The sequence below is a fragment of the Natrix helvetica genome, assembly GCF_964273705.1.
Source record: "Natrix helvetica genome assembly, chromosome: 1".
NCBI classification, from domain to species: domain Eukaryota; kingdom Metazoa; phylum Chordata; class Lepidosauria; order Squamata; family Natricidae; genus Natrix; species Natrix helvetica.
In genome coordinates this window covers 65,894,536-65,916,265 of record NC_138548.1, presented here as the reverse complement: position 1 = coordinate 65,916,265, position 21,730 = coordinate 65,894,536, and the positions used below count along the sequence as shown (strand labels likewise).

Genomic DNA, 21,730 nt, shown 5'->3' with positions numbered 1-21,730 from the left:
TCTAAACCACTTAGAGAGGGCTGTAAAACACTGTGAAGCAGTATATAAGTCTAAATGCTTTTGCTATAGGCCAATGCTAGGCTAGGCCCTTAATCCAGTTTAGCTCCTGGGTGACAGATTCCTGAAGATAGAATTGTGTGGAAAATACAGCAGCTTCTTCAGTTTGACCCCAGCAGTAGAAGTGGCTGGCAGAGCCTGCACCAAGAACACATCTACTAATGCAACTCATTTTTTTTATTTTGTAGTTGTTTAATGTAGTTGGTGTGTAGATGTCAAAGCTAAGATACTAAATCCGTTCAATCATTTACAGTACAATCATAATTTTTGATCAATCATCTATAATAACGCTAATGCTTGAATCTTATTTATATTTCACAGAACCCACAAGATGGATTTAGCCGATTAAAGCGGTGGATAATGATTGGGGATCATCATCAGTTGCCACCAGTCATTAAAAACATGGCTTTTCAAAAATACTCAAACATGGAACAGTCTCTTTTTACACGGTTTGTTCGTGTCGGAGTGCCAACTATTGACTTGGATGCTCAAGGGAGAGCAAGAGCAAGGTACGGCATGGGAAAAATTTAAACGGAAAGGTTGTATAGTGAAAAAAATGATAAGGTTAAGGTTACATTGCAATTGGTTTGAAATTTTACTGAAATTAGTCCTTCTACCTTGAAATATACTTTATCCTTTGCAATGGTCTTGGTATTTTCCATGTAGCTTCTCCCTTTTTATACTGCTACATTGTTAATCACTTCATGGATCTTCAGTAACGCATGTTGGAGTGAAAGATGATTAAACTAATTCCATTAGAGCAGTGATCCCCAATCCTTGGGGCGCGGCTGAGACCTGTTGGATAACCTGGCCACACAAGGGGCAGGAGATCACACAAGTACATGCACACTTAAAACCAAACTCTGCATATTTTATACATAAAGGAATTTGTTGAGTTTATTGAACTAATTTAAGAAGGCCAAGTCTTTTATGTTCAGATTACATTCCATCAATTTAATGCTGAATAATGGGATTATTCAATGGATAAGTGCTAAATGGCTGATCCAGGTGATGCTTCATGCAGCTTGAATGTAACATTGAAGGACTAGTTCTAATCTTTAAGGTTCCTTTCAAACATGGAAAATGATTTTTCTTAATAGCTAAAATATATAAATATATCTGTTTAGAATGTAGAGCTTACCTTCCTGAGATTCCGAAACATGCTTTGGCAGCTTGATGCTGTCCAAAAAGATAGCTATCATTGACATGTTATTATTATATTTCTATCAGATAATTGCAGACACTGAAAATAGTAAAATATTTTTATAAGAATTGAATTAATTACTACTTTCATTATGTTTTTTTATAAAGCTTGTGTAATCTCTATAATTGGCGATATAAGATGCTGGGCAACTTGCCACATGTGCAGCTCTTACCTGAATTCAGAACAGCAAATGCTGGCTTTTTGTATGACTTCCAGCTTATAAATGTAGAGGATTTCCATGGCATAGGAGAATCTGAACCAAATCCTTATTTCTATCAGGTAAGAAATGCAGATCATTAATGTTAAGTAAGTAAGCTCCCCATTAGGAGAGCAAGTTTGCAGAGAAGTGTAATGAGAGTGGTATGGAAGAACACGCACAAACCAGCATACAGGGACACCGAATAGTATAAAATATAGTAGTTTACTATGTGGAAATATAGAGGTATTCAGAGGTCAATTTACAGTCCAAGGCATACACGGTTCAGTTAGTCAGTTATCAATGTTCTCAGTTAAGGAATAATCCTTCGAACACAGTCCAGTATCAAATCACCAGTTTAGCACACAAAAGCAGCTAACAGTAGCAAAAACACAGTACCTCACAATACACCGATCAGCGTCTAACAAACAGAGCTAACAGTCATTCTGGCTCCCTCTTATGGCTTCTTGAGGTAACAGCAACCAATCACATTACAGTAGTACTTAAAGAAACAGTACTACTATCCTGGTTTATATATTGCTGACCCTGTTGGTGGTACTAGTGCGATTAAGCACTAGCAATGAACCCCAGGTCGAGGTTATAACAGAGCAACCCTGTAAAGTATGCGCAGCGTGCGATAGATAAAGCAACCACACTGAATAATGGATAGTAAAGTAACAAAAATAAACTTTACTTTCTGAAGAATATAGCAAAATCCATAAACACAGCCAAAAAGTCATACACAGAGAAAAACAGTCCAATAACTTACACACAGTAAGTAGTAGCAACAGTAATAACAGTTAGACAGCAGTTATCATACATCAGGCAAGAGAGAGAGAGAGAGAACATCAGCTGCAATTTATATGCTGTAATCTACTAATTAGTAGATCTCCTCTCTTAAAGATATATAACATGCCTTGTGCAATATATTGTCTACCCAACTTGTTGGTTACACCCTAACATTCTCCCCTTTGGGTAGATCAATATATCCACTCACAATCTAAGATGATAACCTTCACATGATGAGGTATGTTTCACTGAACTTTGTGCCTTAGTGAAGTTATCTGCTAAATTGTCTTCAGTTGAACAATATTCCAACTTTATCAGGCCATCCTTAATGCTTTGTCGAACATTAAGATACCTCAAATCAGTATACTTCGACCTCGTTTTTATAGCTAAACTAGTCGCCATTTTTATTGCTGCCTGATTATCTTCATACACAGTAAAGGGTTCATTCATACTTAATCCCATATCTATAAGCAACTGCTTATAATATATCAGCTCAGTACATGTCAACGACAAACATGAAAACTCAGCTTCCATTGTGGATAAGCTTATGTGTTTCTGTCGTATCGACTTCCATCCAATCAGTACACCACCTAGCATAAAGGCTATGCCGGAAGTTGACTTCCTATTATCTATAGCAGCTGCAAAATTCGCATCAGCATAAACAGTCAAAACTAAATCCCTATTTGGTTCTAAATACAATGCATAGTGGATAGTTTTCTTCAAATAACGCAGCACACGCTTTGCTGCTTGCCAATGCCTCTCTGAAGGACTATCATTGAATCTAGCCAGTTGGTTCACACTAAATGATATATCTGGTCTAGACCAATTACTTAGGTACATTAGGCTACCTATCAAAGATTGATAGATTCCCTTATCAAAACCAGTACCCTCAGTAACCTCAGGTTTAAACTCCAATGCCATTGGTGTCTTTGCAGTCTTACATAGCTCCATGCTATATTTTTTAAGCAAATGATTAATTTTACCAGCCTGTGACAGCTTAAAACCTTTACTGGTTCTTACCACATCTAAGCCCAGATAATGCTTAATTTCACCCAAATTCCGGATTTTAAATTTACTCTCTAATTGTGAAACAATGTCAATAGCTTCCTGTTCAGACCTAGTAATAATAGCTATATCGTCCGTGAACAAAAGCAACAACGAGATCAAACCATTTTTCACCCGTCTAAACAAACAAGGATCAGCCAAACCTGGAATAAATCCCATAGCTTTTAGTTCTTTTACTATGCATCTGTTCCACTCAAAACCGGACTGTTTTAAACCATAAAGGCTCTTTTTAAGTCTCCAACAACCAGTCTGGCCATTAGAATCCACACCTGGTGGCATCTTCATATAAATGGTATGCTGCAATGGAGCATGCAGATACGCTGTTTCAACATCAATATGGGTAACATTACACCGATACTTAGCAGCCCACACCAATGCTGCCCTCAACGTAGAGGCTTTCAAGCTCGGAGCAAAAACCTCATCGTAATCCCTCTCAGTTTGGGAAAACCCTTGAGCAACTAAACGAGCCTTATAAATAGCATTGCCAGCAGCATCGTTTTTAATTTTAAACACCCATCTACAGCCAATTGCACTCTCCCCTGAAGGGAGCTTAGCTTCTTCATAAACTTTCAATTCCTGTAAGGATTTCAACTCCTTCTCCATAGCTGTCTTCCACAATTTCTTTTCCTTTTCAGGATACAGCCTTAACTCTGCAAAACTAGAAGGTTCTATGCTAACTTGCAATACTACACTGGCTTGGTATCTGTCGGGTGGATGCCTGTCCCTAGTAGACCTCCTAGGCAATACAGGACTTGCAGGATCATCCTGTTCCACCTCACGAGTAGATTCTACATCTACATCTTCCTCCCCTTTCAGAGTAATAGATGGACTATCCTGATTCTCTAACTGCTCATTTGGTGTATCATGATTAACCAAACGATCAACATCTATATCATCACAAACCTTGTGAAACTCTTGTTCTAGCTTCTCCCAACCAACATGTTCTGAAAATTTAGCACTAGCACTGTGCATAATTCTCCGAGTTCCAGGTTCCCAGAACCTAAACGATCTATGATTGGAATTGTACCCAACAAAAACCATCTTCCTAGCTCTGCTTTGATCCTTCCGTCTAGTCTGTGAGGGAATATGCACCCAAGCAGGGACACCAAATGTGTGTAAATAACTCAAATCAGGCTTCCTACCATGCCAAAGAGTATAAGGAATCTTACCAGTAGTTGAGTTAACTACTATGTTCAGAATATGGTTTGCACACATTATAGCCTCACCCCAAAGCTTTTCTGACAAACCAGAATCAATCAGCATAGTTCTGGTCATTGCCTGCAATGATTGACCACGTCTTTCAATAAATGAATTATGTTCTGGCCTGTAGGGGGCAGAACGCCTATGTTCTATACCAGCATTCTCCAACATTGATGTAAACCTATGATTAGTGAATTCAGACCCATTATCAGTGACTAGGCAAAGTACTTTTTTATCCATCTTACGTTCAACAAACTTTAACCATTTAGTAAAATGTTGGAAAGTTTCTGCCTTTGATTTCATTACATAACAGAAACCATACCTAGAATAATGGTCCATAATGCTGAGTATATAGCAGGCACCTCCTAAGCTAGGTTTCTTAGGGCCAATTAGGTCTGCAAACACTACATCCAGTGGTTTAGATGTCTTAAATCCTTGAAACCGGTTTGCAGGGGTAACCTTACTTTTAGCCTGGTTACAGGCATTACAGTTAAGATATTTTGAACAAGGTTTCAAATTGATTCCATTAGATAGAATAACAGTTTGACGTACCATTTTAAAATTTACATGGCCTAAACGTCTATGAAGTAGATGTATACAGTTATCATGGGGCTGTTTATTCTTATAATCAGGTTCAGAACTCGCAATATTTAAAGAGTTCTCATGTAGAATAAATAAATTATTCTCCAAATTGGCAATAACACTATTACCTTCCTTTTCAATAATGCATCTATCATTCTTAAATGTTACTGTAAACCCACATTTCACAAGGTCTTTTACAGATAATAGGTTAAATTTCATTTTAGGTACATATAACATTTCCAATTTTTCATTAATACATGGACAATAAGCTGTACCTTCACCTGAAGCCTTAATTTTCCAACCATTTGCTAAGGAAATGTGCTGTTTGCTAGCCTTCATAGTAACAAACCTTTCTTTAACCTTAGTTATAGAATGGGATGCGCCACTGTCAACCACCCAGAAACTATGGTTTACAGCCTTATCAACCTTAGCTACAGTTACAGTAACATTGTTGCTTTTTCTTTTACTATTAGCAACACTCCTTTTCTTGCTATTTTTACAGTTCTTAGCAATATGACCCTTACCACCACAAGAATAACATTTCTTAACAAAATTTACAGTTGAAAACTGTGTTTCTTCTTGTGATTGATTGTCTCTGAACTGAACTCTATCCTCTCTTCGTCTGGACTCTTCAAGCAATCTCCCGGTAACCTCAGATAATGTCAGTTCATCACGTGAAAGAACTTCCAATGAGGAAACAAAAGAGTCGTAGCTTTCATCAAGCGATGATAGCATAATATACACCTGTTGAAGCTCAGAAAAAATTAACTCTTTTTCTTGCAAATCCTGCAAAGTTTTCTTCATGAAGTCTAAATGAGCCAACATATCACCACCTTTTTGCAAACGGGCTCTAAACAGTTTCCGTGTGAGATGAATATGAGCACCCACACTGTCCCGAACATAAATTCTCCGCAATGTGTTCCAACACCTAGCAGCAGACTCTTCGCCACGAATATGGACCAGTTGCTGGTCATTCAGTGTTAGTCCAATAATGCAGAGAGCTCTCTCATTGTCCCTGTTAAACTGCGCAATCTTCTTCGCATCCTCATTATCAGCAGGATCCCAACCTGTAACATCCGGTGGGTTCTGAACCACAGACCACAGTCCTTCTCTACGCAGAAGTAGGGAACACTTCAAGGACCAGGAAACATAGTTGGTTCCATCAAACCGGGTAATCATGGAGAGTGCAGCAGACTGTTCTTGTGCCATATTCACAAAAATAAACTATCCAAAAAGTGGTGCATAAAAATAAAATATTAAGGCAGGGTGTCTGGGCCCATAACCAATGTTAGTTGTACTAGTGCGATTAAGCACTAGCAATGAACCCCAGGTCGAGGTTATAACAGAGCAACCCTGTAAAGTATACGCAGCGTGCGATATATAAAGCAACCACACTGAATAATGGATAGTAAAGTAACAAAAATAAACTTTACTTTCTGAAGAATATAGCAAAATCCATAAACACAGCCAAAAAGTCATACACAGAGAAAAACAGTCCAATAACTTACACACAGTAAGTAGTAGCAACAGTAATAACAGTTAGACAGCAGTTATCATACATCAGGCAAGAGAGAGAGAGAGAGAACATCAGCTGCAATTTATATGCTGTAATCTACTAATTAGTAGATCTCCTCTCTTAAAGATATATAACATGCCTTGTGCAATATATTGTCTACCCAACTTGTTGGTTACACCCTAACAGACCCAACTGTTAGTTTACATTCCTAACAATCAACTTTTATATTAACAACATTTTTCAGATAGGTTAATTATGAAAACAGAAAGAATATATCTTTGTACTTTATTATGATGGGATAAAATATAGTTAACAAATTATATAGTATTAAGTTGCAAGAATAGCAATGTAATATCTCTTCTTCACACACACATAATACAACATCAGTGTTCGGAAAATGTTATTTGAGATGATGAGATATGTAGTCAGTGTTACTTGGCTGAATAAAGGTGGGATATACTATGTTCAATAAATAACAAAGTGAATTTTTGCTAGAAGCTTCTGTATTACTTTTCAATATCTCAAGGTTTACAACAGGGATGGGTTCCTGTACCAGTTGGTACCGGTTCGCTCTGTGTGCGCTTTGCAGTTTGTTTATTTATTTTATTTAGGTATCAAATTTAGAAATTTCCCATCTCCCTTGCAGAATGCTTAAACTAGTCTTTTGGGAGAATGTCTGTCTACTGCTGAAATGTGTATCGGTAGTGCTCGACTTATGACCACAATTGAGTGCAAAATTTATGTTGCTAAGTGAGACAGTTGTTAAGTGAGTTTTGCCCCATTTTACAACCTTTCTTGCCACAGTTGTTAAGCAAATCACGGCAGTTGTTAAGTTACTTGCATGGTTGTTTAAGTGACTCTGACTTCCCCGTTGACTTTGCTTGTCAGAAGTTTGCCAAAAGTGATCACATGATCCTGGGACTCTACAGGTGTTATAGTTATGAGTCAGTTGCCAAGTGTCTGAATTTTGATCACATGACAGTGGGGATGTTGCAATGGTCATAAGTCATTTTTGGGGGGTTTTAAGTCAAGGACTACCTATATATGATTTATATAAAATAAGGAGATTACCAATAAATATTTACAAGAAAGATATAGGAATTTAAATTTAACTTTCTTCCTGGAAAGTTATTTGTATTATTAGTTATATTATTACAATTAGGAGAACACAATGGGCTGGAATCTGGCTTTCTCCTTCCAAGCTGTGTTTTTAATGTTTCTTAAAGTAATTCCATGAGTAACACTTTGCTTTTAATGGAGCAGAGTTGTTTCTTCTATGTTTATAGTCTTCTATGCATGCATAGAAATACCCCCTCTTCCCAATTGATAAATCAAGTCAGTGTGGCTCTGCCTCAAAAGAAACTAGACTTCTTTGCCTTTCATGGCAGATAAGGGAGGAGTAACATAGGCCTGGTGCATATTGCTTCTTTTCAGTGAGGGTTGGAATGATTTTCTCTGACCATAATTTTATGATACATGTGATCTGATACATGAAACAGGTCTGTACTTGTTTTTTAAAAATTCCAGAATCTTGGTGAGGCAGAATATGTTGTTGCACTGTTCATGTACATGTGCCTGCTAGGATACCCTGCAGAAAAGATAAGCATCTTGACAACTTACAATGGGCAGAAACATCTGATTCGGGATATTATCAATCAGCGTTGTGGGAATAATCCATTGATTGGAAGACCAAATAAGGTAACATTCCAAAGAACAAATAATATCAAATAACATACCTCTCAACAAAAGTGCAGAGCAAGTAACCATTGTTAGAATACATTCATCATTGCATAGGGATTGTTCTTTATACTATTTATGTTGTTCGTGTTTTTTGTCATGGATTGCACCAGTGAGGCTAAACCTAATTTTGTTGTATACATGATGTACGATGACAATAAAGGCTATACTATATCATGTTGAATATTGCTTCTGAACTGCATACTTTGTAAAATAGAAGTCATTCATTTGTTTTCCTATTTCCTGTCTTTCCTATTTAACTACTTTAATTTAGCCTTCTACTTGGTCAACTGCAGGAAATAATATTTATTTATTATGCCATATTAGTTGTGTATATAAAAATTTTATTCAGTTTTGTGTTACAAAAAGCATAGACTTGTATTTTAAAAGTAAACATTTTTACCAATTTGTTGAAAAACAATAATTAAATCTTTAAGAATGTGAGAATTAGTTCTCAGTTATGAAATATTAGTTCTCAATATGAAAAACATGAAGGCAAATATAGCCACTGCAAAATAAAGAATAGATGGAAACTGACCCACGACTCTCCTGGGAAAAAAATTGTTTTATTTTGTATGCCAAATGACTGTGATGAATGGCTCACAAGAAAAAATATTTTAAAAAGAAACAATACGAAACAAAATTAAAAAAAGAATATGAGACAGCAGATTTGACAGAAACTGGAATGGAATGGAACAAAGAAAGTGGCTCATACGATCCAAGGGGGTTGCACTCACCCACAGTGTGGGATCATGATACATTACAGAGGGAGGGAGTGCTTAGATTAATAAGTGTATACTTCTAATAAAAATTGTATGTTTACAGATGTTAGCTAGTCATAATAAAGCAATAGTCAGGCATTAAAAAAATCAGGTCCACATGTGAAGGTCCAATTAAATGCATTGCTAATCATGCCTATGCTCAGGCATTTTCTCAACTAACAGTTAGCACTTGCTTGGGGATAGATAAGGGTCAACATAATTCAAGGAAGATTGGACTAAATTCACTTGTGGCTAGAGTGATCAGTCTAGAGTGATCTAGACTGATCTCTCTTTTAACTCCAACCTGAGGTTTTGCCATTTCTCCTACAGTAGTTTTCTTTTGATACCATTAACTCCATAAGACTGGTTTATTTTATTGTGTGGAGGGGAGCAATTAATTAACTTTATTTTCTTGCTAGGTGACAACTGTGGACAGGTTTCAAGGTCAGCAAAATGATTATATCATCCTTTCACTTGTGCGAACAAAAGCAGTTGGACACTTGAGGTAAGCAATAGTATACAGAGAACAACAGTGCAATCCTACCATAAGTGGAATATGTACGAGTAGAGGTTTGGAGTATTTATGAGTAAAATGGACTATTTATGAGTAGAAACTCAATTGAATCCCATTTTATCCATCAGTGAGCCACTGAAATAGACATCTTACCTATTTTCTGTCTTGTCCATACTTATATTTAACATATTCCATAACTGCAACATTAACTCCAGCATCTAATTTTAAAGAGTAATTATAAAATTGATGTTTTTAAACATATTTATTGCTGATTAAAGTTTCTAACACAGAGATAAATGTATTAGAACTGTTATCTTCAGTTTTAAAGGAAAAATGGGCATTAATTTAATTTGTGTTAATTTTCATATTCAAAGGAAATAAGGTTCCTGCTTTAATTTTCTGGAGGGTTTTTTGTTGTATGTGGTCATAATAGTGTTCAAGTGAAAAACTAAATATCATTGTTGGGTTTAAATAATAGAGCTGTTTAATTTTTCTTTCCTGAAGGGATGTGCGGCGTTTGGTGGTTGCTATGTCAAGAGCCAGGCTTGGTCTATATATATTTGCAAGAGTGTCACTATTCCAGAACTGCTTTGAACTGACTCCAGCTTTCAGCCAGCTTACTGCTCGTCCTCTTCAACTGTATATAGTCCCCGAAGAGTATTTTCCAACTGCTCGTCAGGTACAACAAGCTATCTTGAATTCTGTTTAATGTTTAAATGTTTAAAAATATACTTATCTTTCATACTGCATTCGTTCTTTTATCTTACTTAAGAAGTGGCTGTTGTTTTAGTTCCAAACATTTCTATCATTTTTTCCTTCCTCAGAATGGAAAACATCCATCTCATCAAGTTCATATTATAAAGAATATGCCTCAGATGGCTAATTTTGTCTACAACATGTATATGCATATGATCCAAACTACACACCAACACCGACAGGTAAAGAAATAAAAGTTGAGAAAAACATGTTTAATTTAAAAGCTCTGAGTGAAAACTTTGTTAATACATTCCGATAACAAATGAACATAGTTGAAAATTAGTCGGCTTGGTTGATTTTATTTTTAATAAGTCTTTTATGCTTTAGGTAACTTTGTAAATAACATGAACTAATTCTATCAGTTTGGAGAATAGGGGACGAAGAGAAAATGATGTATAAATTATATTTAACATAAAGAAAGTTGAAAGAGAAATTTTATTAATCTTCTGTAACAACAGTGATATTGGCAGACACCAAAATCAGTACAGAAGGAGGAATAGCAGCTCAAAATAAGATTAATCAATTTAATGGATTTAAACATGGCAGTCCAGTTAATTAAAAGTGTCCTAAATTCACCTTGTACCTATATTACAACTTGAGAGAAGAAGCCAGGTATATAAATTAAGTTCATTTACATGTTGATAAACCATAGTTCAATTAATCTCTGAAAACAGCTGTTGCATGGGAAGTATAGATTAGTTGTTCTTTTAAGGTATGTGTAAATAAAAGTTGGCAATGCATACTACATCCATTCGTTCTGAAACTGGAGCTAATTAAAAACAAGCAAATAACACAGAATTTTGATATGGAGAAAAAATAAGTGTGATGTCTTTTTATGAAGTAATTATTATTTGTAGAAAATTGTCACCCACTAGAGTAGATTTGTTAATATGACTGGGAACTCCTGTGACCAATTAATGTGAAGGGAAGCTCATTGAAATCTTGCTCTTTATACTACTAGCAACTAGCTAAACATGTTTGTACATAGCTCATTCCCACAGACTTGGAAGTACTGGAAGTGCGTTTTCAATTGCACTATTAAAATGTTATTTTTAACTTCATGTTAGTTTTCTCACAAAAAGCTCTGAATGATGCTAATAGTATATGGATAGAAATTGTACCAGCTGCATCACAGAAGGAATCTTAGTTTGTATCCGGCAGATAAAAATATATATTTAGCCAAATACAAAGGAATCCCTAATTTGAGGCTTAGATTTTCTGAATGTCTATAATTAGTCTACCAAAAATATCATTTTTGACCACATAGTATGGAACCCAGATATAGTCATTTAGTAATTTTTAAGTTTGAATGTTATTCTTCCAGCATGCAGCATCAAATTTATATATGGCTATTAGAAGCATCAATTAAATATATAGTAAGTTATCTTAATTCCATGTTTAAATTCTAATGTAAACAAAAACTGCACTTGAAACTGTGAAAGATAATATTGTTGGAGATGGGCATACCCTCTATTCCCATGGCTTTATATCAAAAAGATAAGACTGGAGAAATGTTCATAGTATTGTTTAATTAGATTAGTCTGTTTTCATCTTGAGTCAACAAATACATTAAAGCTTTAATGGATTTTTTTACTCCCTTCTATAGGGATCTATTTAAATACTATGTTTTTGTCCCACAAATAGCAATTCTCTTCTTCGGAATATAGCAATAACAAAAACTAGTTTAATTAAGTAGCATATAATAATTCACAAATTCTCCAAAGTTGTTGGAAGCAGCAACCATGCGTGAGTTAGCTCAGCCAGAACCAATAGGATTGAGTCTACTAAATGTTGTCATCATCTCTGAGGAGTGTCCTCCCGCTTTTTTAAACTCAGTTCGATCAGGATTGGCTGTGCTAACTGCTGTCTCCTCAACTTACTACTCTAAATTCCTTTTTAAAAACTATTCTAATTGGCCTTTTTTCAAAAAGAATTAATTTGGAAGGATTCCTGTCTCCAAATTACAAAAAAAGAAAAAAGAAAGAAAGAAAAGACAGGTATTGTCGAGGATGGCTCCTCAGGGAGCGAAGGCTTTCAAACAGCCCTTCAGGGCTCTGACGGAAGACGCTGCCACGAGAGCTCTTTCCGAGGCTTGCAGCCTCCTTGCTCTCCACGGCTATTTAGAGGCTCCTTCTTCTCGGCGCTGCCTGGCATTGGCCGTTGGAGGCCCCGCTATTGGGCAGACATTTTGAGGACTCGCGGCTGCCCCAGCGATCTAGTTTCCAGCGCCGCCGCTGCGAGGGCGGATTTCATCACTATCGATTGCCGCCACGGGCCACAAACACCGCTGCCACCACTGTCAAACGCCACTGCAGCCCCAAGCACCGCGGCCTCAGAGAGCGCCGCTGAAGCCTCCACCGCCTCTGCAGTCTCTCCAAGGGCCAGTTATCGGCCACCTGACACCGCGGCCTCCTCAGCCTCGTGGTGCCTGGCCCATAGGTTCTGTAGCCTCAGTGGCCATTTTGTTTAGGCACAAATCCTCCCAGAGGCCATTTTGATTTCTCCTTTCGGTCAGCAAGGTCGTAAGTACTGCTATGGCGTCCTCTCCAGCCCAAGATCCGCAGCTTCCTCCACCTGTCCAGGCCCAGAATACCCCTGCTTCCGCTGTGCATAGGTGCCGGCCTGCCTCAGTGGCTCCTTCCAATGAGCCCTCTGCTAAGGTTTCCCGGCCTACTCGCAGGGCTACAAATACCACCCCTTCAGACAGAGGGCATACTGCCATACAAGCTCCTCCTAGGAAGGCCAGGAGTAAAACCAAGCACATAGATGCCCATCCTTTCCAGGCCCAAAGGCCTGTGGAGCCCAGCCCTCCTCCTGACTTATCATCGGATTCAGAGGATGATTTATCCCCTGCAGCTTCTATTATCCAGCTGCAGGACGCCAGGGCCACAGGCATCGAGGTCTGCAGTGGGAAGAAGTCGGAGGGTGACAGAAGTCTTACTCCAGACGGAGAACTCTTGTCCCAGGAGGATACCTCCCCTCCATTCAGGCCTCTACCTTACGCACCTGACATGGCTGCTATCATATCCGATGCAATTGAGAGAGGCATAGTTGCAGGTCTTAAACACAGGTCTTCTAACCATTCTACCCCACGCAGGTTCTCTTCTTCGAGTTCCAGGCGCAGGAATGGTGACCTTTCGGCTTCTTCCTCGCATGATCTTCCTGGTACCTCCAGCCAACCTTCTGTTTTTGGGGAGGAGGAACGCCCTGCCCGGGATTCGGATCTTTCTGAGGATGAGGGTCTCCCACCAGATCCACCCACATTTATTGGTCTGTTTAAACCTGCTATCTTCCGGTGTCTCCTCTTTAAGGCGAAGAAGATTGCTGGCATCCCTCCACCCAAGACTTCTCAGGGCACGGAGGTGGACAAGACGGACACCACTGATCCCCTCTCCATCCAGCCCAAGGTGGAAAGGGAGGTGATTCCCTCACCCAGACTCTTCATAGACGTGGTCCAGAACCAGTGGGTGTCTCCAGGTACAGGCCGTCTCCCCTCCACCTTGGACAAGCGCCTGTACAATGTTGGTCCTGACCTCGGCAAGGCTCTTAATAATAATAATAATAATAATAATAATAATAATAATAATAATAATAATAATAATAATAATAATAATAATAATAATAATAATAATAATAATAATAATAATAATAATATTTATTTCTTAGCCGCACCCTCTCCCAAAGGACTCGGGGCGGCGTACAATGAAACATATGAAATAAATATGGACAAAACAAACATATAACAGAGACATATACCGAGACATACACAAGGAGGAGGTCGGCTGATAAATAAAACAATTAAAATACAGTATTTAAAAACCCCTAGATAATTAAATATAATTAAAATACCCAGTAAAAACCCGTCAGGAGCGAGTACCCTCAATTGATTTACCTGTTTTGACCTTGTCCTTGCCTAATGCAGCCTCAGCTGCTCCTGAGGAGGCTCTTCGCCTGGAGGACAAAAGGCTTGAACAGACTCTTGTTAAGCCACACCAGGCCGCAGCTTGGGCTGTTTGTGTCGCAACTTCATCCTCCTTCTTTAGCCACTCTGCCTTCCTATAGCTTAGATAGCTTCAAGAGAGAATTCCCCCCAGGGATTCCAGAGCTCGCAGAGACATTAACAAACTTAAGGTGGCCCTGGAATACACTGCAGATACATCTTTAGATGCTGCCCATTTTGCTTCGAAATCCATTGCTTCCTCTGTTTCGTCTCGCCGTCTTCTCTGACTCAGGCAATGGCAGGCGGAAGCCCGTGCAAAGTGGATGCTTGCCTCCTCAGCCTATTCTTCTGTCCTCCTCTTTGGTCCCCCACTAGAGCCCCTCTTAGTGGAATCCAAAGATAAACAGAAAGTCCTCCAGGCTGCCACTAAGAAGTAGGAGGGAGCGGACACACTTTCTACCGTAGGCAGCCCTTTCGGGGGCAGGACAACTCCCGTCCACAATGTCAGGCCCCTCCCAGACAGGGTCCCTCCTTCTCCAACCGATCCAACAGAAATAACCAGAGGTTTGCTTCCAGGAAATCCTTCAGGGACTCTTCCAATAAGTTCTTTAAGAGCTGGAAGTGACTGCCTGGAGGATCTCCCTATCGGGAGATGTCTTACAGCCTTCGCGGATCGTTGGGACGACATCACCAATGACGCGTGGATCAGGTCCACCATCAGATTCAGCCTAACCTTATACTTGCACTCCAGCCTTCCGAACCAGTTTGTCACGTGCCACGTGCTAGGGATCCTCACAAGAGGCTCCTGGTGGAACAGGCCATTCATCATCTGCTTCGCATTTGGGCCATTCAACCAGTGCCTCCAGGCCAGCTGAGGCGGGGCTTTTACTCGTCTATTTATTGTGCCAACATCTTTGGGGGACTGGAGAGCAATCCTCGATCTCAAATTTGTCAACCGGTTCATAAGATACTGGAGATTCAAAATGCACTCTCTCCTATTCATCCTAGAGAGTGTGTGCAAAAGCGATCTCCTCACCTCGGTGGATCTCACAGAGGCCTATCTCCACGTCCCCATTCACAAACATCACAGACGTTTCCTGAGGTTCGTCTACGCAGGCAGTCACTTCCAATATCGGGCCCTCCCCTTCAGGCTGTCATCAGCCACAAGGGTTTTTACTAAACTGCTTGCTGTTGTAGTGGCCCATCTTCGAGCCAGACCCATTCGGATATTGTGCTACCTGGACAACATCCTCTTGCTGTCCAGGTCGCACAGTCAGGCTCTCCAGGATCTTCAGACCACCATGCGGGTGCTTCAGGAACAGGGCTTCTTGATAAATCACGAGAAGAGCTACTTAGTTCCCACTCGCCAGCTAGTCCACCTAGGAGCTCTCATAGATTCCTCTCAGGGGAGGGTCTTTCTGTCTCAGGAGCGTCAGGTAAGCCTCAGGGACTTAGCCCACGAAGTGTGCAGGAAACACTGGTTCCACTTCTCCAACTGTTCCAGCTGCTGGGGAAAATGGTCTAATGCTTCTCCATTGTCCCCTGGGCACAGCTTCACAGCCGCTGCCTCCAGTGGTTTCTATTGCCGTACCAGAAGACCAACAGCAGTTGTTCTCTAGTGAAGATCAGGCTGACTCCAGACGTGATCTAATCTCTGGACTGGTGGGTCTCCCTGGCCATCTCTCAGGGGGCCCTATTCAGGGAACCTCAACGGCTCGTAGTCCCTCCAGACACGAGTCTGATGGGATGGGGGGCTCACCTCGAGGATCAGGTGGCTCAGCCTGAATTGGCTGGAGTTGAGGGCAATTCATCTGGCCCTCCTTCATTTCCAGTCATCAGTAAGCAATTCCCATGTGCTAATTCAAACGGATAACACGATGGACAAGGCGTATGTCAACCGCCAAGGGGGGGGACAAAGGCCGTGTCGCTCATGGAATCTGCCTTTCACATCTCGGGCACCGACAACACCCGGGCAGATTGGCTGAGCCGCATGACAATCGACCCAGCGGAATGGAGCCTCGACCGCCGTATCTTCGGACAGTTGTCCACAAGATACAGGACTCCAATTCTAGATCTCTTCGCAACAATCAACTGCCTAGGTACCTTTCTCGCTACACGACACCAAGCGTGGGAGGGACGGACGCTCTAAGGTGCCTCGCAGTCTCCTGTACGTGTTCCCTCCCTTCCCCCTGATACAGAGGGTGATCCGCAAGATGCTAGAGGAGGCGGCGGAGATCATCCTAATCGGCCCTGCTTGGCCGCACCGACCCTGGTATGCGGACCTAGTCAATCTCCCAGTGGGTCCCTCATGGCTGCTACCTATGATCAAGTCCCTTCTCCATCAAGGCTCTATTCATCATCCCGACCTCCACTGGCTCCGCCTAACTGCATGGAGGCTGAGTGGGCAACTTTGAAGGCGGCTAACCTTTATGACAAGGTGATTTGGACTATTCAGGCATCTCGGCGCTCATCCACTAATAGAATTTATGAGTCAATGTGGAAAACATTCTCAACCTGGTGCCTCTTTCGATCTATTACCACCCTCGAGGCCTCAATCTCCCAGGTCCTGGAGTTCTTGCAGCAGGGTCTCGACAAGGGACTTTCACCTAACACCCTACGGCAGCAGGTGGCGTCCCTTGGTTCTATCTCTACACCGTGAAGAACCTCTTTCCTTGCATCCACATGTCAGACACTTCATTAGGGGTGTGTCTAATCTCGGCCCCCTTGTCACCCATCGCTTCCCCTCATGGGATCTGTCCAAAGTCCTTGAATTCCTCACAGAACCGCCATTTGAACCACTTAGATCTGCCTCGTTGCTACATCTCACACTGAAGACGGTTTTTCTGGTAGCCGTCACGTTGGCTCGCAGAGTTTCGGAATTGCTGGCTCTTTCCCTCAGATCTGATCTGTGTGTGTTCCATCCGGACCGAGTGGTCCTTCGAATTGACCCTACCTTTATCTCCAAGGTAAATTTGGCTTTTCATCGGTCTCAAGATCTGACCCTTCCAAATTTCTGTCTCAGGCCAACTCATGCCCTCGAACGCAAGTGTCTCTTTCCACCCTACTAATAAAGGCCTTAAGGCATCTTCATCAATGGTTGGGAGCTGGATTAGATCAGCCATATCATGTGCTTATCTAATGCATCATCTCATGCCTCCGGACAACATTACTGCACATTCTACGTGCTGCAACGTCGGCTGCGTGGTCTAAGCAGGCCTCAGTGGAGGAAATCTGCCAGGTGGCCACTTGGACTACTCTGACGCCATTTATCCGCCACTACAAGGTGGATAGGTACGCATCAGCCGAAGCAGTCTTCGGACTGATGTGTACTTCAGCAAGTGCTCCCCTCCTCAAGCGCCTAGGACACTCACATTCCCACCCGGCGACAGGCATAGAGCTTTGGTACGTCCCACGCATGGCTGCTGTCTCCACCAACTTTGGAAAATGGAGTTGGTTCTTACCTGATACGCCCCTTCTCTAGGCAGGTGGAGACAGCCTTCTGGGGACTGACCTAGGTCGCAGAGGGACTTTTGGGGGAGGGTCACCTGAACATAGAGGGATGAGAGCAGTCGACTATTGCACAGCAGTCTACCTATCTCCTTCCTTGAGAAAGTGGAAGGACACTCCTCAGAGACGATGACATCATTTAGTAGACTCAGTCCTATTGGTTCTGGCTGAGTTAACCCACGCCTGGCCGCTGTCGCCACCTGCCTAGAGAAGGGGCATATCAGGTAAGAGCAACGCCCCAATTTCACCATATTTAAATGCTTGCTTGCTTTCATCTTAGAGCATTCAAAAATTCTGTGGGATCAACTTAAGCCTATAGAAAGCTATGCAATGTCTCTCATATATAAAACTACAAATAAAAAAAATATCTGTTAAGGATATTATATAAATTAAAATGTATTTATTTAATTAAGTTTGTTATAGATGCCCACTCCAATAGATTCTTAAAATAAATTTAGACAAGTTATATGGAGTTATTATCAGAATCCGCATGTGCTTTGCAACCAATGTAATTTGTATTGATAGATTTTTCTTACTGGTGTAGATCTGTATTATGTTGAAATTGTTCTTAAACAAAACACTGAGATACTTATTATTATTTTTATTTTGATGGTACACCAGCATATTTCCACAATACATCCTTCTGTAAGGGAGATGGGCAGTTTCTAAATAAAATAAATAAAGCAAAATAAATAAACATAGCTCTTCCAAAATAAAAATAGGTGTAAAATTTGTTAATAAAAACATTAACATGAAATTTCAAAATTAAAAATATAAAGCATCTATAAAATTATTCTCAATAGTCTAAATGCTATAAATAGTTAAGTTAGATAGGAGATAAATACATAATAAATACTGAGAACTAGAAAACATTACAACATTTTAAAAGTATCGATTATTGTAGCTTTACTAGGATTATTGCAATTATACTGGAGTGATAATGTGTTATTTTAAAGCAAAGATTATGTGACTGAGTTATGATCTAAACAAAGCTCAGGATTACCTTATTTGGAGAAGGTACTACTACTATTAGTTTGTGCCACTATAAAAATAAAAAGTTTGCTAATTATAGAAGTTAAACTGCACATTAAACTGGCTTTTTCATCTCTTTTCCTTGTTTATAATTTTCTACTCGGGGGTGGGGGTTTTGGGGAGCAAGATAACGCATATGTGTTTTTTAAATCTGGAAAAACATTCCATTTTCCCATACCTGTTGACTGAGGTAGTACTTTCCTAATGGAATATTGTTATTCTTGTTCCAATAGAGAAATAATGACATAAAAGTAAATATTGCCCAATTACTGGTGTAGATCTGTATTATGTTGAAATTGTTCTTAAACAAAACACATCTTTTTTTTTCATTGTAGCATTTATTACCTCCTCCAAAACTTCTTGAAGAAAGTGAAATATCCAAACCGCAGGAAAATGAAGGTGTCCAGAGTAAGGAATCTGAAATGGAAACAGGAACTGAAATCAAAGCTATGTCAGGGGATACTATAAAAGAGAATATTTTGAATGAGAAACCAAAGACAAGAGAGGAAGAAGAGGAGCATCGGAAAATGCCTGAACATCCTGGAAGAGATAGTGACAGTGAAGACAGTGAAACAGAACTTGATGCTGATAAATGAACATTGCCTTTTCAGGTCTGAAAAAAAGTGTTAGCAAAAAAATGACCATAGATACCATATGTATCCATTGTTTTAGTGGATCAGTTGCTGTAAATATTAATGATACTTCAGATTTCATTTTTTTGTACTATAAATATGAAATGGATCATTTATGTGGTCATAAACAAGGAACAGACACAGTGGTATCACATTTTTATGTATTTAGTAAAACATTTTAAAATTACTGCTCTGAGTCTTTTTTTGCTATTGAAAACTTCTGAGAGATTTTAATCTATTTTTTAAAATATCACACAGTTAGTTGATAGCAGTAGTAATACTAAAAAACACCAGAGGTTCATGTTTTCACACATAGGCTCAAAGAGTTCAAACTTCTCTAAAGTGGTATTGGTTAAATGTGTTGGGATTTCCTTTCTCAGACTCTTGCTGGCTGGGAAATTTAGCTGATCCAATACTGGGGAAAAAACTTGGTTGGGAAAGAAGACAGGATAGATCATGAGATACTTATTATTATTTTTATTTTGATGGTACACCAGCATATTTCCACAATACGTCCTTCTGTAAGGGAGATGGGCAGTTTCTAAATAAAATAAATAAAGCAAAATAAATAAACATAGCTCTTCCAAAATAAAAATAGGTGTAAAATTTGTTAATAAAAACATTAACAGGAAATTTCAAAATTAAAAATATAAAGCATCTATAAAATTATTCTCAATAGTCTAAATGCTATAAATAGTTAAGTTAGATAGGAGATAAATACATAATAAATAATGAGAACTAGAAAACATTACAACATTTTAAAAGTATCGATTATTGTAGCTTTACTAGGATTATTGCAATTATACTGGAGTGATAATGTGTTATTTTAAAGCAAGGATTATGTGACTGAGTTATGATCCAAACAAGGCTCAGGATTACCTTATTTGGAGAAGGTACTACTACTATTTGTTTGTGCCACTATAAAAATAAAAAGTTTGTTTGCTAATTATAGAAGTTAAACTGCACATTAAACTGGCTTTTTCATCTCTTATCCTTGTTTATAATTTTCTACTCGGGGTGGGGGTTTTTGGGGAGCAAGATAACGCATATGTGTTTTTTAAATCTGGAAAAACATTCCATTTTCCCATACCTGTTGACAGGTAGTACTTTCCTAATGGAATATTGTTATTCTTGTTCCAATAGAGAAATAATGACATAAAAGTAAATATTGCCCAATTCTAGTGTCATATAATTCACAAATTGGCACTGCATAATCATATGCACCGTTAAAAAGATGGGTGGTATACTACCAGGGTATGTGTTTTGACACATAATTCTATGACTACAGTGCTGTAGGATAAATATGTTCCAAAAGCATTATTTGGTGATAAGTTGCCAGCAGGACTATGTCACTAAACTGCATAGGTCAAAATAATAATAATAATAATTTCTGAAGTTATATTACATATTTCAAGTTTGCTAGCTTTATTAACAAATATTGTGTATGAAACTTGTGCCTAAATAGAGATGTAATAGAAGAGTTTGCTGCATTAATAGGGGATAAAGGTCTCATCTATTAATTGAATCTCTGATTAACTTACACAATAACATTATTTAGCAGTCTAAATCATAGAATTGTGTTAGCAAAGTAAAACAATTTGGTTCCTTAAGTGTTATAGTAAATAAAATAAGTCACAGGTTTTAATTTGTCTCTGAGAAAGGCTTTATTATACAGAGCCATGAGACATGGTGATACAATAACATAAACCAACATTCATAATATGATGAATGGCAGAAAAACCTTCTGGCAACATGTGGCCAGCTCAGCTAGAGAACATCGCCTTTCTAACCTATTTTCTAAAAATATTCCAGTGTCTTAACTAATTTGTGTCTTTTAATAAAATAAACCCAAATACTGGCAGAAATAGCTGCTACTTGTTATATATATTAATCAAAAATTTGAGATAGTTTAGCTAATTGGTTTTAATAATACTGTCAGTAAGTACAATAAACAAGGATGAAAGCTAACATATGTTTTATAAAATTTCTAATTGTATTGGCTCTGTCACTACCCATATTTAACAACTGAATATACTGAGGAACTTATCTAAGCTGATTTGAAATTAATGCTGAGGACACTAGCATTTATATTAGGATTTGACAAACTAATAGATTTGCATGAGTTGTTAGGAATATAAAGCATACTAGGAAATGTTTTATATGCTAGAAAATGAGAAAATTATTCACTTAATCTAGGAATGGGTGATGCCTGACTTCCCACTACTGTTTTGGTATGTCTCAC

General features: G+C 39.1%; 1 protein-coding gene across 3 annotated transcripts in view; it reads left to right on the top strand.

Annotated features, from left to right (window-relative positions):
- AQR (aquarius intron-binding spliceosomal factor) overlaps positions 1–19,675 on the top strand; it is an 86,172-nt gene extending 66,497 nt beyond the window's left edge. For all 3 annotated transcript variants that reach the window (XM_081943755.1, XM_081943754.1, XM_081943753.1), the window contains exons 29-35: positions 379–566; positions 1,369–1,540; positions 8,137–8,307; positions 9,527–9,612; positions 10,126–10,300; positions 10,446–10,559; positions 19,192–19,675. In XM_081943755.1, coding sequence (XP_081799881.1) covers positions 379–566; positions 1,369–1,540; positions 8,137–8,307; positions 9,527–9,612; positions 10,126–10,300; positions 10,446–10,559; positions 19,192–19,452 — 1,167 coding nt within the window. In that variant the 3' untranslated portion in view covers positions 19,453–19,675. The remainder of the gene's footprint in view (positions 1–378; positions 567–1,368; positions 1,541–8,136; positions 8,308–9,526; positions 9,613–10,125; positions 10,301–10,445; positions 10,560–19,191) is intronic.
- The last annotated feature ends 2,055 nt before the right edge of the window (positions 19,676–21,730 follow it).